The sequence below is a fragment of the Protopterus annectens genome, chromosome 8.part0 (assembly GCF_019279795.1).
Source record: "Protopterus annectens isolate FY-2018-M chromosome 8.part0, PAN1.0, whole genome shotgun sequence".
Taxonomy (NCBI): domain Eukaryota; kingdom Metazoa; phylum Chordata; order Ceratodontiformes; family Protopteridae; genus Protopterus; species Protopterus annectens.
Genome location: NC_056741.1, coordinates 1143092840 through 1143113029, shown reverse-complemented (window position 1 = coordinate 1143113029; position 20190 = coordinate 1143092840). Strand labels below are relative to the sequence as shown.

Sequence of the window (20190 nt, the reverse complement as noted above, 5' to 3'; positions counted from 1 at the left end):
AAATCCACTTGTGCATGCATCATGCCATCCCAAATAGAACCAAGTCACTCTCCTCCAAAAAAAGGAAGCCAATCTGGTGGTCCCCTGCCATAAGCAAACTTTACAACAAAAGGAAGAAACTGTTGCAGAAAAGAGGATGCAAAAAACTCCCTTACCAGCCTCAGTAAGAAGCTGAGATCCCTCATAAAATCCTCCAAAGCTAGTTACGAAAATAAAATTGCCAAAGATTCAAAAGACAACCACAAGGCATTCTATAGCTATGTCAAGAATCTAAATGGCAATGGTCAGATCTGCTCTGAGCTACAACAGAATGGCATTAAAGATACTGATCCCAAGGATATTGACAATATCTTGGCAGATCGATTCAGTGCCAACTTCACCCCCCCACCCCCTAAAGGGCCCATCTCAATACTGAAAGATTGCCAAATTCCAGTAATAACGGCCACACAGGTAAAAAAACAAACTCTCCAAAGCTAAGAATACAGCATCCATGGGACCAGATGACATCCCAAGCTGTGTACTACATGAACTACAAAATGAACTGGCACATCACCTAAGTGTCATGTTTAATCATAGCCTCACCTCAGGCTTTGTGTCCACTGAGTGGCACACAGCTACAGTTATCCCATTCCACAAGGAGGGATCCACCTTAGATCCTGGGAACTACTGCCCCATCAGTCTGATGAGCCTGATCTGCAAGGCCATGGAACATATTATCATGGAACTTATAAACAAAGACATTGGCAACCTTCAAACACTGCACCCCACCCATTTTGGATTTGTGAAGGGCCGATCTTGTCTCCTGAAACTGATTGACTTCTTCAAATCAGTCTCCAGGGCTGTGGACGAGGGTAAGGTGGTCCACATAGCCTATCTGGACCTCGCCAAGGCTTTAGACACCATCCCCCACTCTGGAATCATAGATAAACTTACTAAGCTGGGCATTAATCCCTACATCACTCGATAGGTTGCCAACTGGCTTACTGACAGAACCCACACTGTAAAAATAGCTGACTCCAAAGCCAGCTCCAGACAAGTGACAAGTGGAGTACCTCAGGGTTCAGTCCTGGGACCGCTCTTGTTTGGCATCCACTTCTCTGAAGTACAGGCCAATACTAAGGGACTTTGGCTAACAAAGTTTGCAGATGACTGCAAACTGGGAGCCATTATTGAATCCCCAAATAATGTGGATATTCTACAAAAGAGCCTTACAGAAACAGATGCTTGGTGCCAGAGCCATGGGCTCAAGCTTAATGCCAAGAAATGTATAGTTATCCCCTTTGGGAATTAACATGTACCCGTGAATTACCACATAGGTGGCAGTACACTAAACACCGAAAGTGTGATAAGAGACTTAGGGACATGTGTACAGTGGTCTCACCTTCGATAACCACATCGCCACAACAGTCAGGAAATCCTTCTATGTGGCACACCTCATCACTAAGGGCTTTCCATCCAGAAAAAAAGGAGGTCATTGTCCCACTGTTCTCATCCCTCATTAGACCCATTATAGAATACAATGCCCAATTTGGTATGTACCTTTCAAGACACCTCCAACAACTGGAAAGATGGCAGAAATACCTCACTAAAAGAATCACAGGCCTAAACCAGATGCCCTATGCTGACTGTCTAAAAAAACTCCAGCCATACTCTGTCGCATATACTCTACTCAGAGGTGATCTCTGCTTAACATACAAGGCCATGTCAAACCCAGAGCTGTTGGACATGCTACATTTAAAGAAATCCCAATCCCTCAGAGCCACATGCTCCAGGGATCTAAACCTTGTCATCACAATGAATAAAACATGCTGGAGGGATAGGTTCCTGACCCAGAGACTCCCAAGACTCTGGAAAAGACTGCCCATACATGTCAAGCAGAGCACCTCTTTGGCCCTTTTCAAAAGGAACCTTGATGATTGGATGGGAGACAGGGGTCCAGGGAAGTAAATATTGTGGGAAGAAATAGCCAGGGAATTGTTATGGTTAGGCTTGTATAGGCCCTAGGGCTGATAGCCTAGTACCAACCTATGAACCTATGAAATTGTGGCCTAGGCAAAGGGCTCTAAGATGCCCCTCCCCTGCACTACCCACTAGCTCCCCCTCCCCACTTCACCTCTCCTCACCATGACCTTATCACGTTATCCTGATTACTTTTTTCCATATTTTGTAATCTTCTTTCAGGATTTTCAACACACCATAACTGGGCCAGATGTTGCTGTAATAACTAAGAAGGCAGTAACTGAATTATGCCAGAAGTGTGAAGGCTGTTTAGACCCCCAGATGCCACAGGAATTCAAGATGTTCTCAGGTACATTTTAGAGTTTTTCCACCAACCATTTTGATTTAATGATGGCTTGAATTAAAATCATGACTAAGGAAAGAAATCCTGTATTTTGCTTTAACTTTGCCTTCTCCTGCTTTCTTCCAACACAACTGGCCACCAAGAGTGCACTGTAGTATATGTGGAATATAAAATCAAATTAAGCTAGACTCAGAAGCCACAGTGTTATAGAAACTCTGAGGTGCATTTTAGAGCTCTGTATCAATCTTTTGATACTTTGATGACCTGAACAAAAAAATGACTAATAAATGGTGCTGAAGCCATGGTCTTAAACTCAGTGCTAAGAAATGCATAACTGTACCCTTTGGGAAATCACTCCTAAATGGTCAGGGGATCTGGGTACGCACATAGACCATAGCATTACCTTCGACCACCACATGACCATAGTGGTGAGGAAGTCCTTTTATGTTGCACAACGTATAAGTAAGAGCATGGCATCTAGGTCCAAAAAGGTCATTATCCCACTGTACTCAGCCCTTCTCAGACCAGTCATAGAGTACAGTGCTCCTTTTTCTATGTACCTGACCAGACATATGCAGCAACTAGACCTCAGAGGTTCCTTACAAAAAGAACACAAGGTATAACAAACCTGTCTTATGCAGAACTCCTTAAAGACCCTTTCCCCTCTAATTAGTCTCCTGTAGATTGCTGAGGGAGTGATCAATGCCTGGGTTACAAGGCATCTGCAACCCCCAGACTTATGAATCTCCTGCATATTTATAAGTCCAACAGTACCAGAAATACAAGGTCTAGGGACCTGAATTTTGACTGTGACTTTAACAGAACATGGTGGAGAGACAGATGTGTCCCAGAGATTGCCCACCCTGAGGAACAGGCTTCCCGTCCATGTGAAGCTGAGTTTGTCTATTACCCAGTTTAAGCACAACCTAGACAAGTGGATGGGGAATAGGAAATTTACACCAGGCCTGGCACTCATGTCCCTTATGGACAGAAATGCTGGCCCACAATGCCCTATTTGGATGCAGGGCATCATTATTCTTTCAGGAAACCTTGGCTAGGCTCCTTGGATTATTAGGCTAGTAACCTAGTATGAATCTATGAATGAGCAAATAAATAAATTCAGTCTTTATTTTATTTCTTTCAAGCAAAATTTGTGTCTGGCAACATGGCAGGTCACAATAAAATGCTTGCAAAGATACATACAGTATATCATACCTGGGAATTGTGCCTGCATCTCTGCCCCCGCCCAAAAAAACAAAAAAATAAGATAGCCACATTCTGTGTATCTCTCTGGTGTTAGACCGAGGTGAAGACATAAAATGATACAGTCATATATTTCTTGTGGCTGATGTTAAACATATATACTGCATGCCTCCTCAACTCTACCCCCAAAAGACAGCCATCTTATGTGTATCACCTCAATGTCAGACTAGGGCAAAACTGAAAGAACAAATGCAACACAATAATACAGTTGAAGTTGTTGCTGTGAGATGTGTAGAACAGCATGCCTCCTTAACTCTATACCTCAAAATAACCAACCATCCATTTATCTGTTGTTTAATTGTGAGGAAAGTGAAAATAGTCATCACAGTAATGTATTCCAACAGTACACTGGCCCAAGACAAGCTAAACAGACCTTTTGTGCACACTTCTAGATGTGTGTGTGGGGGGGTGGGGTGTTAAAGAAATAATGACCACACTGTCCATGACCCCTATACAAGCTAAGAGGGTTGATTACAAGAAAAAATAAAGTATTAATGATCAAATCATTCCCAGCTCCCCACACAAGCTACAACCACCACCTTTGTATAGCTCTCAGGAGGACTGGCTTTAAACTAGATGAAGTTACAATAGTGTACATGTCCACAGATAAAAAATCTGAGCACAAGGGAAAACCCACAAAGAGAGAGGGAAGGATATGCAGACTACAACCACAGAAGAAAGCCACAGCCAAGAACTCATAGTGTGAGATGGCATTTGTTATGCCACTGCCAATGATCAGTTACATTCCTATGCATCCTGCTTCTGCCAGACCACCAAAGATATCCACGTATTGTGTGCATTGTTAATGCTCATGATGGAAAGTGAAAGAAATCATGGGCAATGTTTACATACACTTAAATACACTGCAACCCCTCCTCTCACATACATAAACATAAACTATAGCAATACTAATTTTACACTGGCTTCAGCAAACAGTATATTGTGTGACATTACTCCTGTCACTTCAGATCAGTGACAGCTGTTTGACAGTGATCAAACAACATCAAGGATAAGTCACTTGTATCTTGAGTTGGCCTCTATACCTCTCAATTACCACCAGTTTACTGACTGTTTACTCCTCAGGTATCCAAATGTAATAAAAAAAAACAGTTGTCACAATTATAAAGCATTCTGTCTTATTTCACAGCAATACTCACTAGACTTCCAAATGCACTTTCATCTGCACACCTTTGCCAATCCTGCCTAACAGTTTTAGCTACTTCTGTATCCCACCTTGTTCTATAAAAAACAGGAGCCACACATTAAGTAAGAAGAAGCACTTAAAAATGTTGTCCAAGTCCCAGGGCTGTTAAGGCATTTATTTTTGTTGCCTTTATGGCAAAGAAATACTTACATTTGATAATATGCAGAAATGTTTTCTATTAAGTTGAGAAATTAGAGACGAGCAGAAAATACTTATTCCTTGAATTAAAGTTGATGGTTTTCCCAGACATCAAATGCAGCCTTTTCAGTACTTTACAAAACTAAACAAAGTACAATTCAGCAGCTTTCTTGTTTCATCTGCTTTGTTGACAAAAAACAAAAATAATAAGAGGATTGTTGAAATAAAACAGATGAGTATGTTATTTAATCATAGCAATGATAGATCTGTATTCTTCCCTTAAATAAACATATAGCAGGAAAGAAAATCATTCTGAACCACCAGGTAAGAGGAAACATTAAGACTGCACCTTTAGTGAATATACCTGTATAGCATCCGACTTGAAAATGCTGACACCCGTGTGTACCCCTGCTACATTACCTGAACTTTGGCAAGTGTTCCCTTTCCCTTTCTGTTTGGTTTCTGTGATACATAGAGTGTGCAGTTCAGCTGCCAGCAAGAAAGTCAGTGAAAGTCTGATGCTTGGTATTTTTCTTCTTTTTTACCTCCTGAGCAGCTTGTTAGCTTACCTTAACGTCTCATTCAGGAGCTGTACTGACATAATGGCAATAGTCTTATGACATTGCAAGTCAAAGGTTAAACTGAAAAAAATTGTAGTTTATAGGGGCCCTGTTATTTAAGCATATTATTCTGTATTTTCTAGCAAATACTGGATACATGAGAGGTATGGGGTGCAGTACCCTAAAAGCAGTACATATGTGAGGGATGTGTACAGCTTGTTCTTTACAGGGCACTTTTCCCATCTCAGCAGGAGCACTGGTACTTGGAGAGGGGGCAAAATCTTGTAAAAGTGCCCACCTGACTGGTACCCTGAGCGGCTCAGTAGTTGGTCAGCTGTTTATCAAATGTTAAAAAAGATATTTTTCCTAAATTTTTTAAATATAGTTGTAGAGACTAAACCATCAGATGAGTAAGTCCCTTGAGCATCCACAAAATCCATTTTGATAAAATTCAGCATGCATACTAAAATGAATACCAAACCTGTTTACATTCAAATAACTTCAAAATCTGAGCAATTCAGCTACTTCAACCTTCCATACCAGGCAGCAGTTATCTACATATTGTCTCCATATAACTAAATTATCTAAAAACGTATTCTTACTTGCATTGTATATCAACACCCTTTCAAAATACCCCATATACTGATCAATATCTATGGGGCGGGACAAACAAAATCTGCCCTTATTAATGTCCACGTCAGATCTAATCCAAACAAAACAGAACTGTAAGCCAGACAGAAGGAATTTTAGTACTGAGTCCTGAGAAATACGACTACTCACTTTTTTGTTTTTTGGGATGACACCTGCTACTTTTTTAAAATTCATTTGTTAACTGTATCAGCCCATTGGACCTAAATATTCTTTTTCAGGGGCAGCCTAGAAGCATTGTCTAGTTAGATAACTTGCTCAGAGTCACACACTAGGCACAGGAGGAAGGTGAATGGACTTTTACTCTGTGAGTTCTAGTTGTCAGCCAGTTTGTTATATATCTTATAATATAAGGATCCACATTTAGGCCTTTAAGCCTATTTACAAATACAGCAAGTGGAATAGTGTGAAAGGCCTCAGTCACATTTTGATATACTTATAAACTGCATGGTTGTTGGCTACAACTTAATTTTTCTTGAAAATTTTATTCAATTAAGTAGACATGGAGTGACAGATGTGTTTAAGGTGGAAGTGGGATTACATCAAGGTTCAGCTCTGAGCCCTTTCTTATTTATAATGGTGATGGACAGGTTGACAGACAAGATCAGACAGGAGTACTCAAGGATTATGATGTTTGCAGATGACATTGTGATCTGTAGTGAGAGTAGGGAACAGGTGGAGGAGACCCTGGAGAGGTGGAGATATGCTCAGAGAGAAGAGGAATGAAGGTCATCAGGACTAAGACAGAATATATGTGTGTGAATGAGAGGGAGGATAGAGGAATGGTGAGGATGCAGGGAGTAGAGGTGGCGAAGGTGGATGAGTTTAAATACTTGGGATCAACAGTTCAGAGTAATGGTGAGTGTGGAAGAGAGGTGAAGAACAGAGAACAGGCAGGCTTGAGTGGGTGGAGAAGAGTGTCAGGAGTGATTTGTGTCAGACGGGTACCAGTAAGAGTGAAAGGGAAGGTCTACAAGAGGGTAGTGAGACCAGCTATGTTATATGGGTTGGAGACAGTGTCCCTGACAAAAAGGCAGGAGTCAGAGCTTGACGTGGCAGAGTTGAAGATGTTAAGATTTGCACTGGGTGTGACGAGGATGGACAAGATTAGAAATCAGTATATTAGAGGGTCAGCCCAGGTTGGAAGGTTTGGAGACAAAGCCAGAGAGGCAAGATTATGTTGGTTTGGACATGTGCTGAGGAGGGATGCAGAGTATATTGGGAAAAAGATGCCAAGGATGAAGCTGCCAGGTAACAGGAAAAGAGGAAGGCCTAAGATAAGGTTTATGGATGTGGTGAGAGAGGACATGCAGGTGGTTGGTGTGACAGAGCAAGATGCAGAGGACAGGAAGAAATGGAAACAGTTGATCTGCTGTGGCGACCCCTGAAGGGAGCAGCCAAAAGAAGAAGAAGAAGACATGGTTACATGCTTTCCCTTGAACAAGACTACATCATTGCAGGTCTAGAGCAATATGTTTTTTTATATATCAAAGGTCATGGAATTACATATAATCCATTTCATGGCTTAGTGAATTAGGCTTGTTAGGCTGATAGGTCTATGCAATAGTAATATCCAAGTAGGGCTGATTTAGTAGAGAGGGCCAATGTTTGAATTGAAAGCCTTTTAATACTCCTGGTTAGTCATGTGGTTCTCCTGTAAATGGTTGCTATGCAGCTCGTACAGGTTAATTAAAGTCAAAAACCTATATCTTTTCATCAGGTTTGGGACAGCATTTCCATTCTGAGACAACATTTTTAGTTCAGTCATCACTGGCAACACTACATCACTCCTCCTATGAGACAGCTCAATACTCAGATTCATCCCCAGCAAAGTGGGCAGTGACCTGGGCCCTTCATGGTCCAACCATACTTTCCTGCATACTAGCTAAAGTAACCACCCATGGAGACAGAGACAGAGGTGATAGCATGGATCCATCTATTACAAAAAAACTTTCTTAGAATCCTCTTTCTTAATCCCTCCTTTTCCTGTCCTGACCACAAAGTTGTAAACACTAACAAAAAACAGCACAAACAAAAATTCCAAACCACCCCCAATTAAAAACTACAAGAAGTCTAATGTTTCCAGGGCTAGGGCCAAAAGTTCCTCTTGCTGGTGTACCCTTATAAGTACAGGTTGAAAATCCATACCTATAAGCCAGAAAGTTCAGTCACTTTTATTTCACCCTGTGTAGTAACAGTCTTTATATTTTTACAGTTTGAATGGTACAGATCTGAAACAGATTTGTGAAGTTACTAATAACTCTCCTCCTTGTTAAGCTTTGTCCTAACAATAATATATTATGATCAGTTATACATCATAAGACCAGTTAAACAAAAAAGTAATAAACTGCAGTTAATTATGTTATCTGTATTTCACCATAGCATTTTAAGTAGCTTACCAATAATGTTGCAGGCAAAAAGGCAGATAGACAGATTAAAATGTAGCTTACCCAGCTACTGAATAAAGAATAGTTTTATTTAGGAATATTTTTCAGCTCATTTCTATTCTGAGGAAAATGTGTCAACATTTACAAGAAGTTTGTAGCCTCTTGTCTAGCCTTGTGTAAATCAATAATATAATGATGACAGCATTGATGGGCTGTAATTAAATGTGTAGCATGTGTCATTTCTATATAAACACATTGCTGAGGCCCTGGGATAACACTGGCACTTCCCTTTATATGTTGTGGTATAGTTCAACATTCTTAATAATCTTCCATGAATGGACCTTGTCAGTCTGGGAATCCCCAGCCTTCTAGGCCAAATATCAGTCAGTACAACAAAAGAGTTTGCAACATATCTAATCTAGGAAGTTTTAACAGAGGCCCAGCTACATTACAAGTAACTTATAATTCAGTGAATTGGAATATGTGAATGCTAATACTAAAACCCACTCAATAAGCACATAAATCCATGCCTATTTCAGCAGTGGTAAGCTGCAGAATTTAATAACTCCTTCCATGAAACTGTCAGTCTAAATTTTGCAGTGTGACTCAGTTCCTTCTGTTGTGAGACTGCAAACATTGATATCTCTTATTCTGTTTAACTAATTTCAGATTCCTGTGGTGAGAAAGAACAAAGCCTGCAGGTGAATGTATAACAACGGTGTGAAGATGCCATCTCCCACGGAGGCTGCCAATGGCTTCCCACAGCCCAGTGGGTCAGCCGTCTCACAGAAAGTTGAAGAAGAACCATGGAAACAAGATCTCAACTCAGTGAAAAAGACTCACAAAGAAATCCTGGATCATGAGCGAAAGCGACGGGTTGAATTGAAATGCATGGAGCTCCAGGAGATGATGGAAGAACAAGGGTAAGTCGTTAAGTGTGAAATCTCACTCTCATAAGTCTACCCACACAAGTTCAAGGTTTGAGTGCAGAGATATATATATTAAAAGTCTGTATTTTAAAGATTATGAACAGCTTATAATATGTATCATGCCTTTTTACTGGTAAAGCTTTCAGTGAATGCAGTTCGGCAACAGCTGTATGCGGTATCTGGCAGTGTAAGCTATGACGGGTAACAGTTTGTTACTGCTGTTGCTATCCTCCTCATTCTGTTTGTGTTTAGTCTTAGCATCTCTGACAATAACTTTGTATAGCACGCTTAGTAATAATTAAAGCTCTAACATATAATTATATTCAAAGAATGCCACAGCTTCACAATGATACTGCTCAAAGAGACATAACTGATGCTTTTAAATCTGGGCCCTTGATATTCATACCAACTGCATGTGGGAAGAAAACAAGAGCTCACATCTGTGTTAAATATAGTAGTGCCATCTTCATGACCACTGCTATGGAAAATAGATACGATTTTGCTGACAATATTAGAAGGGGGGCCTGTCAGCACGTAACTGACAAATCTACCCTGTCTGTCATGTGACTGATGAATGGATGTGCTAACTATTACATGTCACGTAATGCTCCTCCTCAACTGGTGAATGGATGTGCTGAACTATTACATATCACGTAATGCTCCTCCTCAACTGGTGAATGGATGTGCTGAACTATTACATGTCACATAATGCTCCTCCTTGACTGGTGAATGGATGTGCTGAATTATTATATGTCACGTAATGCTCCTCCTCGACTGGTGAATGGATGTGCTGAACTATTACATGTCACGTAATGCTCCTCCTTAACTGGTGAATGGATGTGCTATTACATGTCATGTAATGCTCCTCCTTGCCATACTTCTGATAGCCACTGCACTGCACAGGGAGCTAAATACTGTCCGTGCTACTTCCGTCTTGCATACGGTTAAGAAGTGGTCATCAAATAACAAGAGAAACAAATACAGACTTAGAGCATCATTTCCAGTTGCTGACATACTGAACTAAACTTTGCTCAGAACCAAGGGTTCAATTGCTCTTGATTGTAAGATACTTTTATTCCACTTTCTTAAGGTTTCACTGTCGATACTGCTTCACTTTAAAGTTGTGTTTATTTGTTTAAATTATTTGATTTTTTATTGATTTTGTAAATAAATGTAACCTTGTCTTAGTCATATTTCTGAATGGCTGCTTCTTTCAGTCCCATTACATTTCTGGTGGTTACAGATGTTCATTACAAGTTACTCAGGCAGCTAAGCTGTACTGTAATTAAATTCCTTGCATGACGCTCTTTGCTGGTATTCCATTAGGGGCTACTTGCCATGTTTTTATGTCATAGCGGACGTTTCTTAAATCTCCTTAGTTTGTCTGCCACCAAACATCTTGTATGCCCCACTACAGAGGAGCTGTGTGCCATTAAAAAACAGATCCATGGCTGATTAGCTACTTAAAATGGCATATTTTTAAAGTTTTTTTCTTTCCATTTCTGAAAAACTTATTTTGGTAAATGATTGAGGGTTATTAGCTATATAATGTCCAAGTTTGTCAGTTGAGAACTTAACACATTAGCAGAAATTAATTTCCAAGAAAGGCAGTGCTTAAAGAATATCTTAGGAAGCAAACAAGACAATTTCATTGTTAAGAAAAGAAGCTTTAACCTAAAGCATTCAACATGTCATCATTCTCATCAGTTTTGCTACACTTCAGTCCAACAGAAAAACCCTGTAGTTTTGTAATGTAGTGCCTCTTGTGAGCATTTCCTGTCTGCTGAATTCAGGTCTTTGACATTCACATCTAGTGAATTTTCAATTAAATATTAGAAAGAGTAATTAACAGTAGGGTTTTTTTTATAATAGTTATGATTTAAGATTATACCTTTTCCACTAGTCAGATTTCCTTAGTGATACCAAACTGCAGAATCACTGTATGTTGTTCTGTCATGATTGTCAAACAGTTTGAACTAAATGTTGCACTTAGCTGCATTATATATAATGTTGTATATATTTTTTTGTTTGCTAAATCAAATCATTAATTGTTAAAAAACAGTGCATCCTTATTGATTTTGTCTCCTAAACTATGTTATAAATTTGTAGTCAGGATAAATTGAGCCAAAAGTGGGCATTTTTAAAATTCGAAGGCCTCTAGGAATGACCTTAAGGGACAAACAGGCTTCCATATGTTGTTTCTGCCATTGTATATTCTTAATTTTTAACATGATATCTTCAAACTTCCGCATCAATTGTAACACTGTCATGTTAAACTTTTGCCCTTTATGAGTCACTGCTGTATTAGCTAATTGAGTATAAGATAATTTCAACAAGGGATTATTGTTTAGTTCAATAAGTTTTATAAAGGAGGCATTACCAAATTCATTGTTTTCAGGTTCGTCCATAAGTTTTTGTCTTGTTCCTTCTGTCATGTCCCTTCGAGGAATTCACCAAAATATATATATATCTGAAAACAAAGTCCTGTAAGGGTAAGGTACCTGTTGTATCCAAGTCAACAAATCCAACAGAAAAGAAGAAATTGCAGGTACTCCACAACAATCGAAGCCAACCAGTTGCTAGTATAATGAAACAGTTTTATTGTAAAAAGTAAGCGCTTTCACATCTGCTAGGGATGCTTCATCAGACTTTAACAGACACATAACTTTCAAACTGTTTAAATACACACCCTGCGGTTCATTGAACAATAGGGTTAGTTTAAAACCATTCCTTATTGACCACCCTTTAAAGCACTAGTAGTGATGAGTAGTTTTTATAGAATAGTAGAATGTTTTAATGTTTTAATCTTCAGATAAAAAAATTAATTTTTTGACAATAATTTTTGACAAAGAATTTTTTTGACAGTGGTTTTATATGTAATGTATATATATATATATATATATATATATATATATATATATGTTTTTGTCTTATGAACATAGGCTTTTAACTTATAGTGTTGGATGAAAATTCATGATAATTGTTTGTCTGATTTCATTGGTTCAATGAACCGCAGGGTGTGTATTTAAACAGTTTGAAAGTTATGTGTCTGTTAAAGTCTGATGAAGCATCCCTAGCAGATGTGAAAGCGCTTACTTTTTACAATAAAGCTGTTTCATTATACTAGCAACTGGTTGGCTTTGATTGTTGTGGAGTACCTGCAGTTTCTTCTTTTCTGTTGGATTTGTTGACTTGGATACAACAGGTACCTTACCCTTATTGAGGACTTTGTTTTCAGATATATATATGATGTCTCAAGTGCCCAAGTTCCCTTTTACCCGGTTACCTACAATAGTTTTTTTTTTTTTTTTTTTTTTACAAAGACTATTGTTCTGCATGCATCAGATTCAAACACTTTTTTATAGATCCAAACAGAAATCCTGTGAGAAGGGAGAAACTCCAAATAACAAAAAAAAAACAAAACAAACAAAAAGGAAACAGTTGGCTTCTTTACTGGTCGACTTATCATAACAGATTTTTGCACAATATTCATATTTTTGCCTTATATTTTTGGTATCTTCCAAATAAAAGTTATATTTTTCTGACAAATTTTAGTCACTAATAATGACATACATTTGAATTTCAGACTTCACATGCTTCAGAAAATGCATGTGGATGCAAAACCTGTTATTCTATCTACTTTCTAAGTTTATAAAAGCAATGCTTAAAAATCTGTCCCTGATTTTGGGCCTTTGCCCCCTAATTATTTTTGTCTTTGTCCAGATTTTTTGTGCTTAGAGGTTGAGAGGTAGGTGCCACTAATGTACTTTCCATTTTCTTTGCTCCAGTCCCCCTTGTCTTTTGCAGTCATCCTATTAGTGCCCAGACTTAATTCAACTACGCTTCCTTCAAGATGATCATTCTGTTGCTATTACTTCTGGCACTTTGTATTATCCATTGTAAGTGAGCTTTCATCATCCTCTCTTTTTGTCTGCCATTTTCATGGGCCTCCACTACAGCAGGTTTAAGATATTACACTGCAAAGACTATAGCTTTGCTGGGTTTTTCTTGCAGTTTCATTAAGTTTTACTTTTGAGGAGATGCATGTAACACGAGTACCATGTGAAGCTTGTAAGTGATATGAGGAATTTAACATTACATTTAACTTTGTAATTTTCCTATATATTGCAGTCAAAAATGTATCAGTATTGTAATGAATTCAGTCTTTTGTGGGATCATCAGCTTGCATTATGCCAGGAATAGTGAACCAAGTGTTGCTTATATTACTGTTACAGAATTGGTTTGCTGATTCAAGTAATCTCATCCACTACTGAGCCACAGATATAGTAATGGTGTTATACATTGATATCAGTGAGACTAGAGCAACCAATGGGGACAAGTGTTTTTAGATGTGAGCCATTTTATAGTAATTGTAAGCCACTCCCGGGGTGTATGTACTGCACCATCACCTGTGCTGTCAAAACAATTAGTTTTAGTTTACAGTTTAGCTATTCAAAAAGCATAGCTGTTTCTTAAAGCATTTATCTTATTTTGCCTTTTTGTTAAATCATACCAGGACTTCAATGGAGTTCACTTTAACAAAAGAATCACTGAAGAAGTTTTGTAGCTGCTTTCTTTTCTTTTAGAGTGACTCGTCTATATTCTTCGTCACTTGCTGGGTATTTCCTTTTCCTTTATCAAGCTTTCTTTGTATATACCAAGAACAAAAACAGGGTGCAAGAGTGGAAAACACCACTAATAAAAATTAAAACAACCACTCTGTAGCCAAATTCCTACAACCCGGATAGAAACTCTTTTTATTCAAACCTTTAAAATGTCTAAGTATAAAAATATCCAATGCAATCCAAATAGGTCAAGCGCTTTCGTCATCAGACTTCATCAGAACATTTTACCATTCCTTTCTTACAGTTTTATAGAAGAAGCTGTCTCCATTAATCAACAATAATTAGTTCTTAAAGTGAAAGTACTTAGGTATAATAACATTTAAACAATAAAATGTACCTTAAAAAAAGAGAAAATATGTGCAAATGTAACTTTTTTTTAAAAGGAAGTAAAACATTGAAGAAAGAATTATAAAATATTTATAAGTAAAAGCTTTTAAAGTTTAGATGCCCTAAATTTTAGTTCAGGTTTAATACTTATGTGTTCATTAATACCTGGGTCTTCAGTAGCATTTAAGTTAAATTGCCACCTTGCCTCTGCCCTAAGCAACTTGTTGGTCCAATCCCCACCCCTAATATTCTTACTAATGTGTGTTTCTCCACAGTTGATGTGGTAGATTTATTTACCTCTATACCACACAATGAGGGTTAGAATTATTCGAGGAAGTTCTAGTGGCTAAAACCAATTTGAGTAACATTATGATTCATTTTATAATGGAACTTATGGAGTTAATTTTGAAAAATAACTTTTTTAGTTTTGGTGGAGAATTTTACAGACAAATAAAAGGTGTGGCAATGGGCAATAGTTGTGTGCCCGTTTTTGCCAACCTTGTCATGTACCATTGGGAGACCACCTTTTTACTAGAAACACCTTTTAAGGAGTCTTGGTTTCTTTACTTGAGGTTTTTAGACGACCTATTTATATTATGTAAAAAAGGGGGGATACATGAAAAATTTCTGGAATATCTCAATGGGATTTGTGATTACTTTAAATTTACAGGTATTAGTGGTGACAAGCAGATTAATTATTTAGATGTGAACCTGATTAAAGATTCAAATACTAACAGTTTTCAATCTTGTGTATATCGGAAGTCCACTTTTTCTAACGACTACTTGGAATTTACAAGTATTCACCCTTTATTTGTAAAGAGAAATATTGTCAAGGGCCAAATGGTTAGGGTTGTTAGAATGTGTTCTAATTTTCGGTTGGTAGAAATTGAAACCCAACGACTATTGGACATGTTTACAGCAAGGGGATACCCTATTGAATTTGTTTCTCAAATTAGGGACCAGGTCACCAGTGAATGGGGTTCTAGGTTTAAACCATTACTTGGGGTTACAGAAGTCGCAGTAGACCAAGTCCAGGAGGGTGGAAAAGATTTTTCACAGGCAATGGTGTTAACTCATGGTGAAACTTCTGCCAGAGTTAAAAACATTATTAAAAACAACTGGACCATGTTTAAAGGGAACAAAGATTTATTGATGGTTATTGGTAGTGAACCTTTTTTCACTTATAAGATTAACAGTAATCTAAAACATTTATTGGAAAATCTGCATCCAATCAATAAAAGAAATATGAAAGGGACAACTAAGTGTGGGGCCTGTGACTACTGTAGGTACATTAATGATACCCCCAAGGTAAAATTGGGACCTTTTCAAATTGAGTTTTTTTTCGCTACAGGTTCATGTACAACAACAGGTTTGGTTTACCTTGCCATATGTAAAGATTGTGGATATTTTTATGTGGGGAAGACGGAAAGGAGACTGAACAGAAGGATTTATGAACACTGTTATAGCATTACAAAAAAGGATGAGAACAATGCACTTTTTAAGCATATTAGTATGAACCCATCACATTCTTTTCAATTCGGTATCCTTGAAGTAGTTAGTAAGAATATTAGGGGTGGGGATTGGACCAACAAATTGCTTAGGGCAGAGGCAAGGTGGCAATTTAAATTAAATGCTACTGAAGCCCCAGATATTAATGAACACATAAGTATTAAACCTGAACTAAAGTTTAGGGCATCTAAACTTTAAAAGCTTTTACTTATAAATATTTTATAATTCTTTCTTTGTATATCTTCAGGTTAAGCTTGACTTATCCTTTGTGGACCTTCTGATGCATTCACTTGCAGCTGCTAAATTTTAATGAGGAAGGTTTTAAATCAGCAGCACTAACTTGCACAGTGTTGCATGCATCTACATCATGTGTTTGTAAGGAATGGTTATTCACTGAACTGTGTGTGGCTGTTTAACAATAACACCACTGTGTTCAGATTTTACCATTTGATGAACTGAATTTTGTTTTGAACTTCAAAGAAATCTCAACCTGCATATGAAAGATTTATGGCAAAGCTGACCTGCACATTATAGCTGCTGATAAAAGTAACACATTTACACCGAGTCAGCTGTGGGTGTGTTGAATTTGCACATTCATTTTCTATGCAGCATAAACTACTCTAGTATATGAAGTAGGTTGGTATTATCACAACGTTTAGGGCTATAAAGCAGTCTACCTTCAGCAATGAAGATTACTTCACATCAGACTGAACAGTTGCTTCACTTACCATGTTTTCCTTCTTACATGAAAGTGCTAAGCAGTGTATGTTTTTCTATTTTGTCATACTGAATCATGGTTGTTGCCTTCCACTAGTCTCTTGACAGCTATACTGAGATTATTGAAATGGTCTATCTGCTAACATGATCATCCATCCCTTACTCCGTTTTCTGATAGCCAATTCTATCCTTTAATGGGTTGCAAGGATGTTACAGAGTCTCCTGAAAACAAATTGGAGTAAGTTTTTGAAAATCATTTTGGACAGGCTACCAGTTTATCATAGAATGCATTCACTCACTCACTGACTCACTCACTGAGTACACATATATTAGATTCATAGATGCATAGGTAATTACTAGGCTAGCTGGCCTTGTGGACCATTTTAAGCCTAGCCAATTTTCCTCAGTGAAAATCAAACCCTGTACTTCTTGTCTATGAGGTAAACACCTTAACCATTATGTCAACCCCCAATCCTCGAATATCTCTTCAATCTAGAAAACTGTTACCAGCATTCAGGATCAAACCTTGTACCTTGTGCATGGGAGGCTAAGACCTTAATGGCATTTCAGAGTATCACCAGTCAACTTACCCTTATTGCATATCTTTGAAAGTGGAAAGAAACCAAAGAATCCAGAAGAAAGAAAAGCACACAGTCACAAGGAGGACAAGTAGATTCCACACAAAAGGGATCCCAACTGAGAGTTGAACAAGAGGACCTCTTGTTCTGAGGCCACAATGCTAATTTCTTTACAACTGTGCCACACTGCTAACACAGTTATATGCTATTTATGTCATGGACTGGGGCCATATCTCGCTGTTGTACCTTTGCAGTGCTAATATTCAAGAAGTTCACTGCATGAAGTGCCAGAAAGATAATTAGAGATGCAGCAGGGAGAAGGCAATGCATGCATGTTGAGCAGCGGATTGCATAATAAAGCAGAGATAAGTTGGTAATTGAATGAACAGTGCTATGCAACTGTACTGTAGGAGCAACACTGCAGTGACATGTATGTCTGATGTGATGAACATCAGCACTGATGCAGGTTAGTGCGGCAAGTTGAGCGAGTGCCTATGCATACAATGCAGTGACTTATAGCTGAAGCTTGAGGCTGGGCTCTACAGGAAGTGTGTCATAGCTGACCACAGTGGCTAACAGAAATACATCTGTGGATGTACACAGCAAAATGTCAGCTCTGTTTCCCATATAATGGGGGAAGGTAAAAGGAGAGGGAAATGAGATAGATAGGAAAGGAGAGAACACTAAGCAGAGGTAACACAAAAGAGTAACTGTAAGCCATAAATAGTGAGGGGTGAAAGGATTAATTTAGTGGGAGATATGGCCCCTTTTTTAATTTCTATAAAATAAAAGTAGTGAAGGATAGCATGAATTGAAAAGAGGGAGAAGGGGAGGTAACAGGGGCAGAAAAAAAAACAGGGAGCACAGACAGAGAGAGGTGGTATACTCTAAAAAGGTAAAGAGGAGAATAGATAGATACACACATACAAAAGGTGAACAGCTAATGATAAGGCAGTTTGGACAAAGAACAAGGACTGGGGAATGACACATAAGGGAATATACTGGGAGGGAGATATGATGAGATCCTGACATGGCTGGATTCTAGCTAGCCCACAAGGCCACAGACCTTGGCACCACTTAGTTGGATGACTTATGTTATGTGCTGGTTGCTCCTCTAGTGGTCAGGTGGTTGGGGGATGCCAGTTATGTTACTTCAGCAGCTGTGCCAGGAGAGACTCCATGTTAACAAGATGAGGATTTAGTTACCAGCAAAACTCCTCAATGGGCAGCCTTTGCAGCTGTTGCCAGGATGCCAACAAAGACCCATCCAGTTCACCTTCAGGAGACGAGCCTTCACCCCTCCTTTGAAAGTGAGACACAGAGGGCACCAGTAACCCTTCACAGCAGGGGAATCATCATTTCCCTCCTTAGAAGCAGACCTAGTAGGCTCTTCTGACCCATTACCAAAGCAGTAGTTGGTGAAGTGACTGCAACCTCTTATCCTTGCCCATGACTGGTTCTGCAGAAGGATGACACACTGTGAAATATTACTACACCCATATATGATACAAACACAACTGTCGCTGTGTAGTGCACTGGCACAGAATATATATACACCTTGGGACAGGCCATCCCACCTTTAGTGACCAATAGCCGTGCAAAGACTATGCTGTGTTGCATCTGAAAAGCAAGAACGTAGAGTTAAGCATCCCTATATGACAATTATAGTATCTCCGCAAAGATCCTTATAGCAAACTTTTGGATCACTCTCTCTAAATATCTGGCTCCCATTGTTGGAGCAGGTGGGCTGGCACCAGTCAACATCACCCTTAAAGATGATGGCACTGATCTCCAGAGCACATTATGACAGTGGCATCACTCATTACATAGTGAGGTTCATATCAGGCAACCAGTTATTAAAAGGGCTATCATAGCAAGCATGCTGCAACATTCAGTCTCACTGGAACATCATACAGGAGCCCTGTTATCACCACATTGCTGTGGCAGTCATGTCCACTTGGTAGGTCCAGTGAAGGAGTAGTATGGTCGAGCAGTGAGTACAGATGCATGTTTGTGAATCACATATTGCTCAGTGTAGAGCTGATCCGTGGTATTATGTGCGTACAGTAAAAGCATGAACATACAAGTGAAGTGCTCTGCACTACACTTGATGTGCTCACCTCTTGCCAGTATGTATGGTTACTGCATTATGCGCAGACAGCACAGGTATCTTGCTTTATTAGAATAACCACCACGTTGGCTAGTGTAATATAACATGATGTCACTATCTTGCTCAGCACTGTTTACAACCATACAACTAAGATATACAGGAATTTGAGTAACATGCTCTACACATGGAGCATTACATGATTAAGGAAGGAGCTCTAGTTAGTAAAGTCCTTCATCTACAACTACAAACCCTGTAATGACTTGTCATGTAGAGTGTGGCACACGTATTGTTGAATGTGTAAGTTTGACCCAACAACATGACATGGTACAATATTGCCCGTGTGTGTGTGTGTGTGTGTGTGTGTGTGTGTGTGTGTGTGTGTGTGTGTGTGTGTGTGTGTGTGTCTAAGTGTGTGTGTGTACATAAGATCTTATGAATGGGGTCCAGGGCTCTAGGTAGAAGCATGGGTACAGTTAAGACTGTATACACCACCAACTGCACCTGTTGTCCAGATCAGTAAGTAATGTGGCTGATTTCATATTCATCTGCATGTCACAGCATAGTGACTGATGTGCTTTGTCTCAGGGGAACAGACACTGGCATGGCCATAAAACAGACACAATGTATAGAAATGTTCATTGTTCAGCTGAATGAACTGCTACTGCATTCTGGTATAGATACTGTAGACAGACATTAGTGACATCAGATTTGTCAGGGACTGGTGCAGGATATGAATACTATGGGTGGTCATAACAGGACCCTACACCTAGTGTGCCAGATGTTTTTTAATATGATACGCCATGTGAAGAAAATGGTACAGGATGTTGCAACAAACAAGCTGACCTCAGGGAGTGGACTATTAATACAGAAGAGGCTGACAGAGGTCACAAAGT

General features: G+C 38.9%; 1 protein-coding gene across 1 annotated transcript in view; it reads left to right on the top strand.

Moving 5' to 3' along the window:
* The window catches only part of LOC122809275 (serine/arginine repetitive matrix protein 3-like), a 1071439-nt gene that overhangs the window by 412906 nt on the left and 638343 nt on the right, over positions 1-20190 (top strand). Inside the window, exon 2 of the mRNA XM_044080656.1 lies at positions 9172-9425. Within this exon, the coding sequence (XP_043936591.1) occupies positions 9208-9425 (218 nt within the window). The 5' untranslated portion in view covers positions 9172-9207. The remainder of the gene's footprint in view (positions 1-9171; positions 9426-20190) is intronic.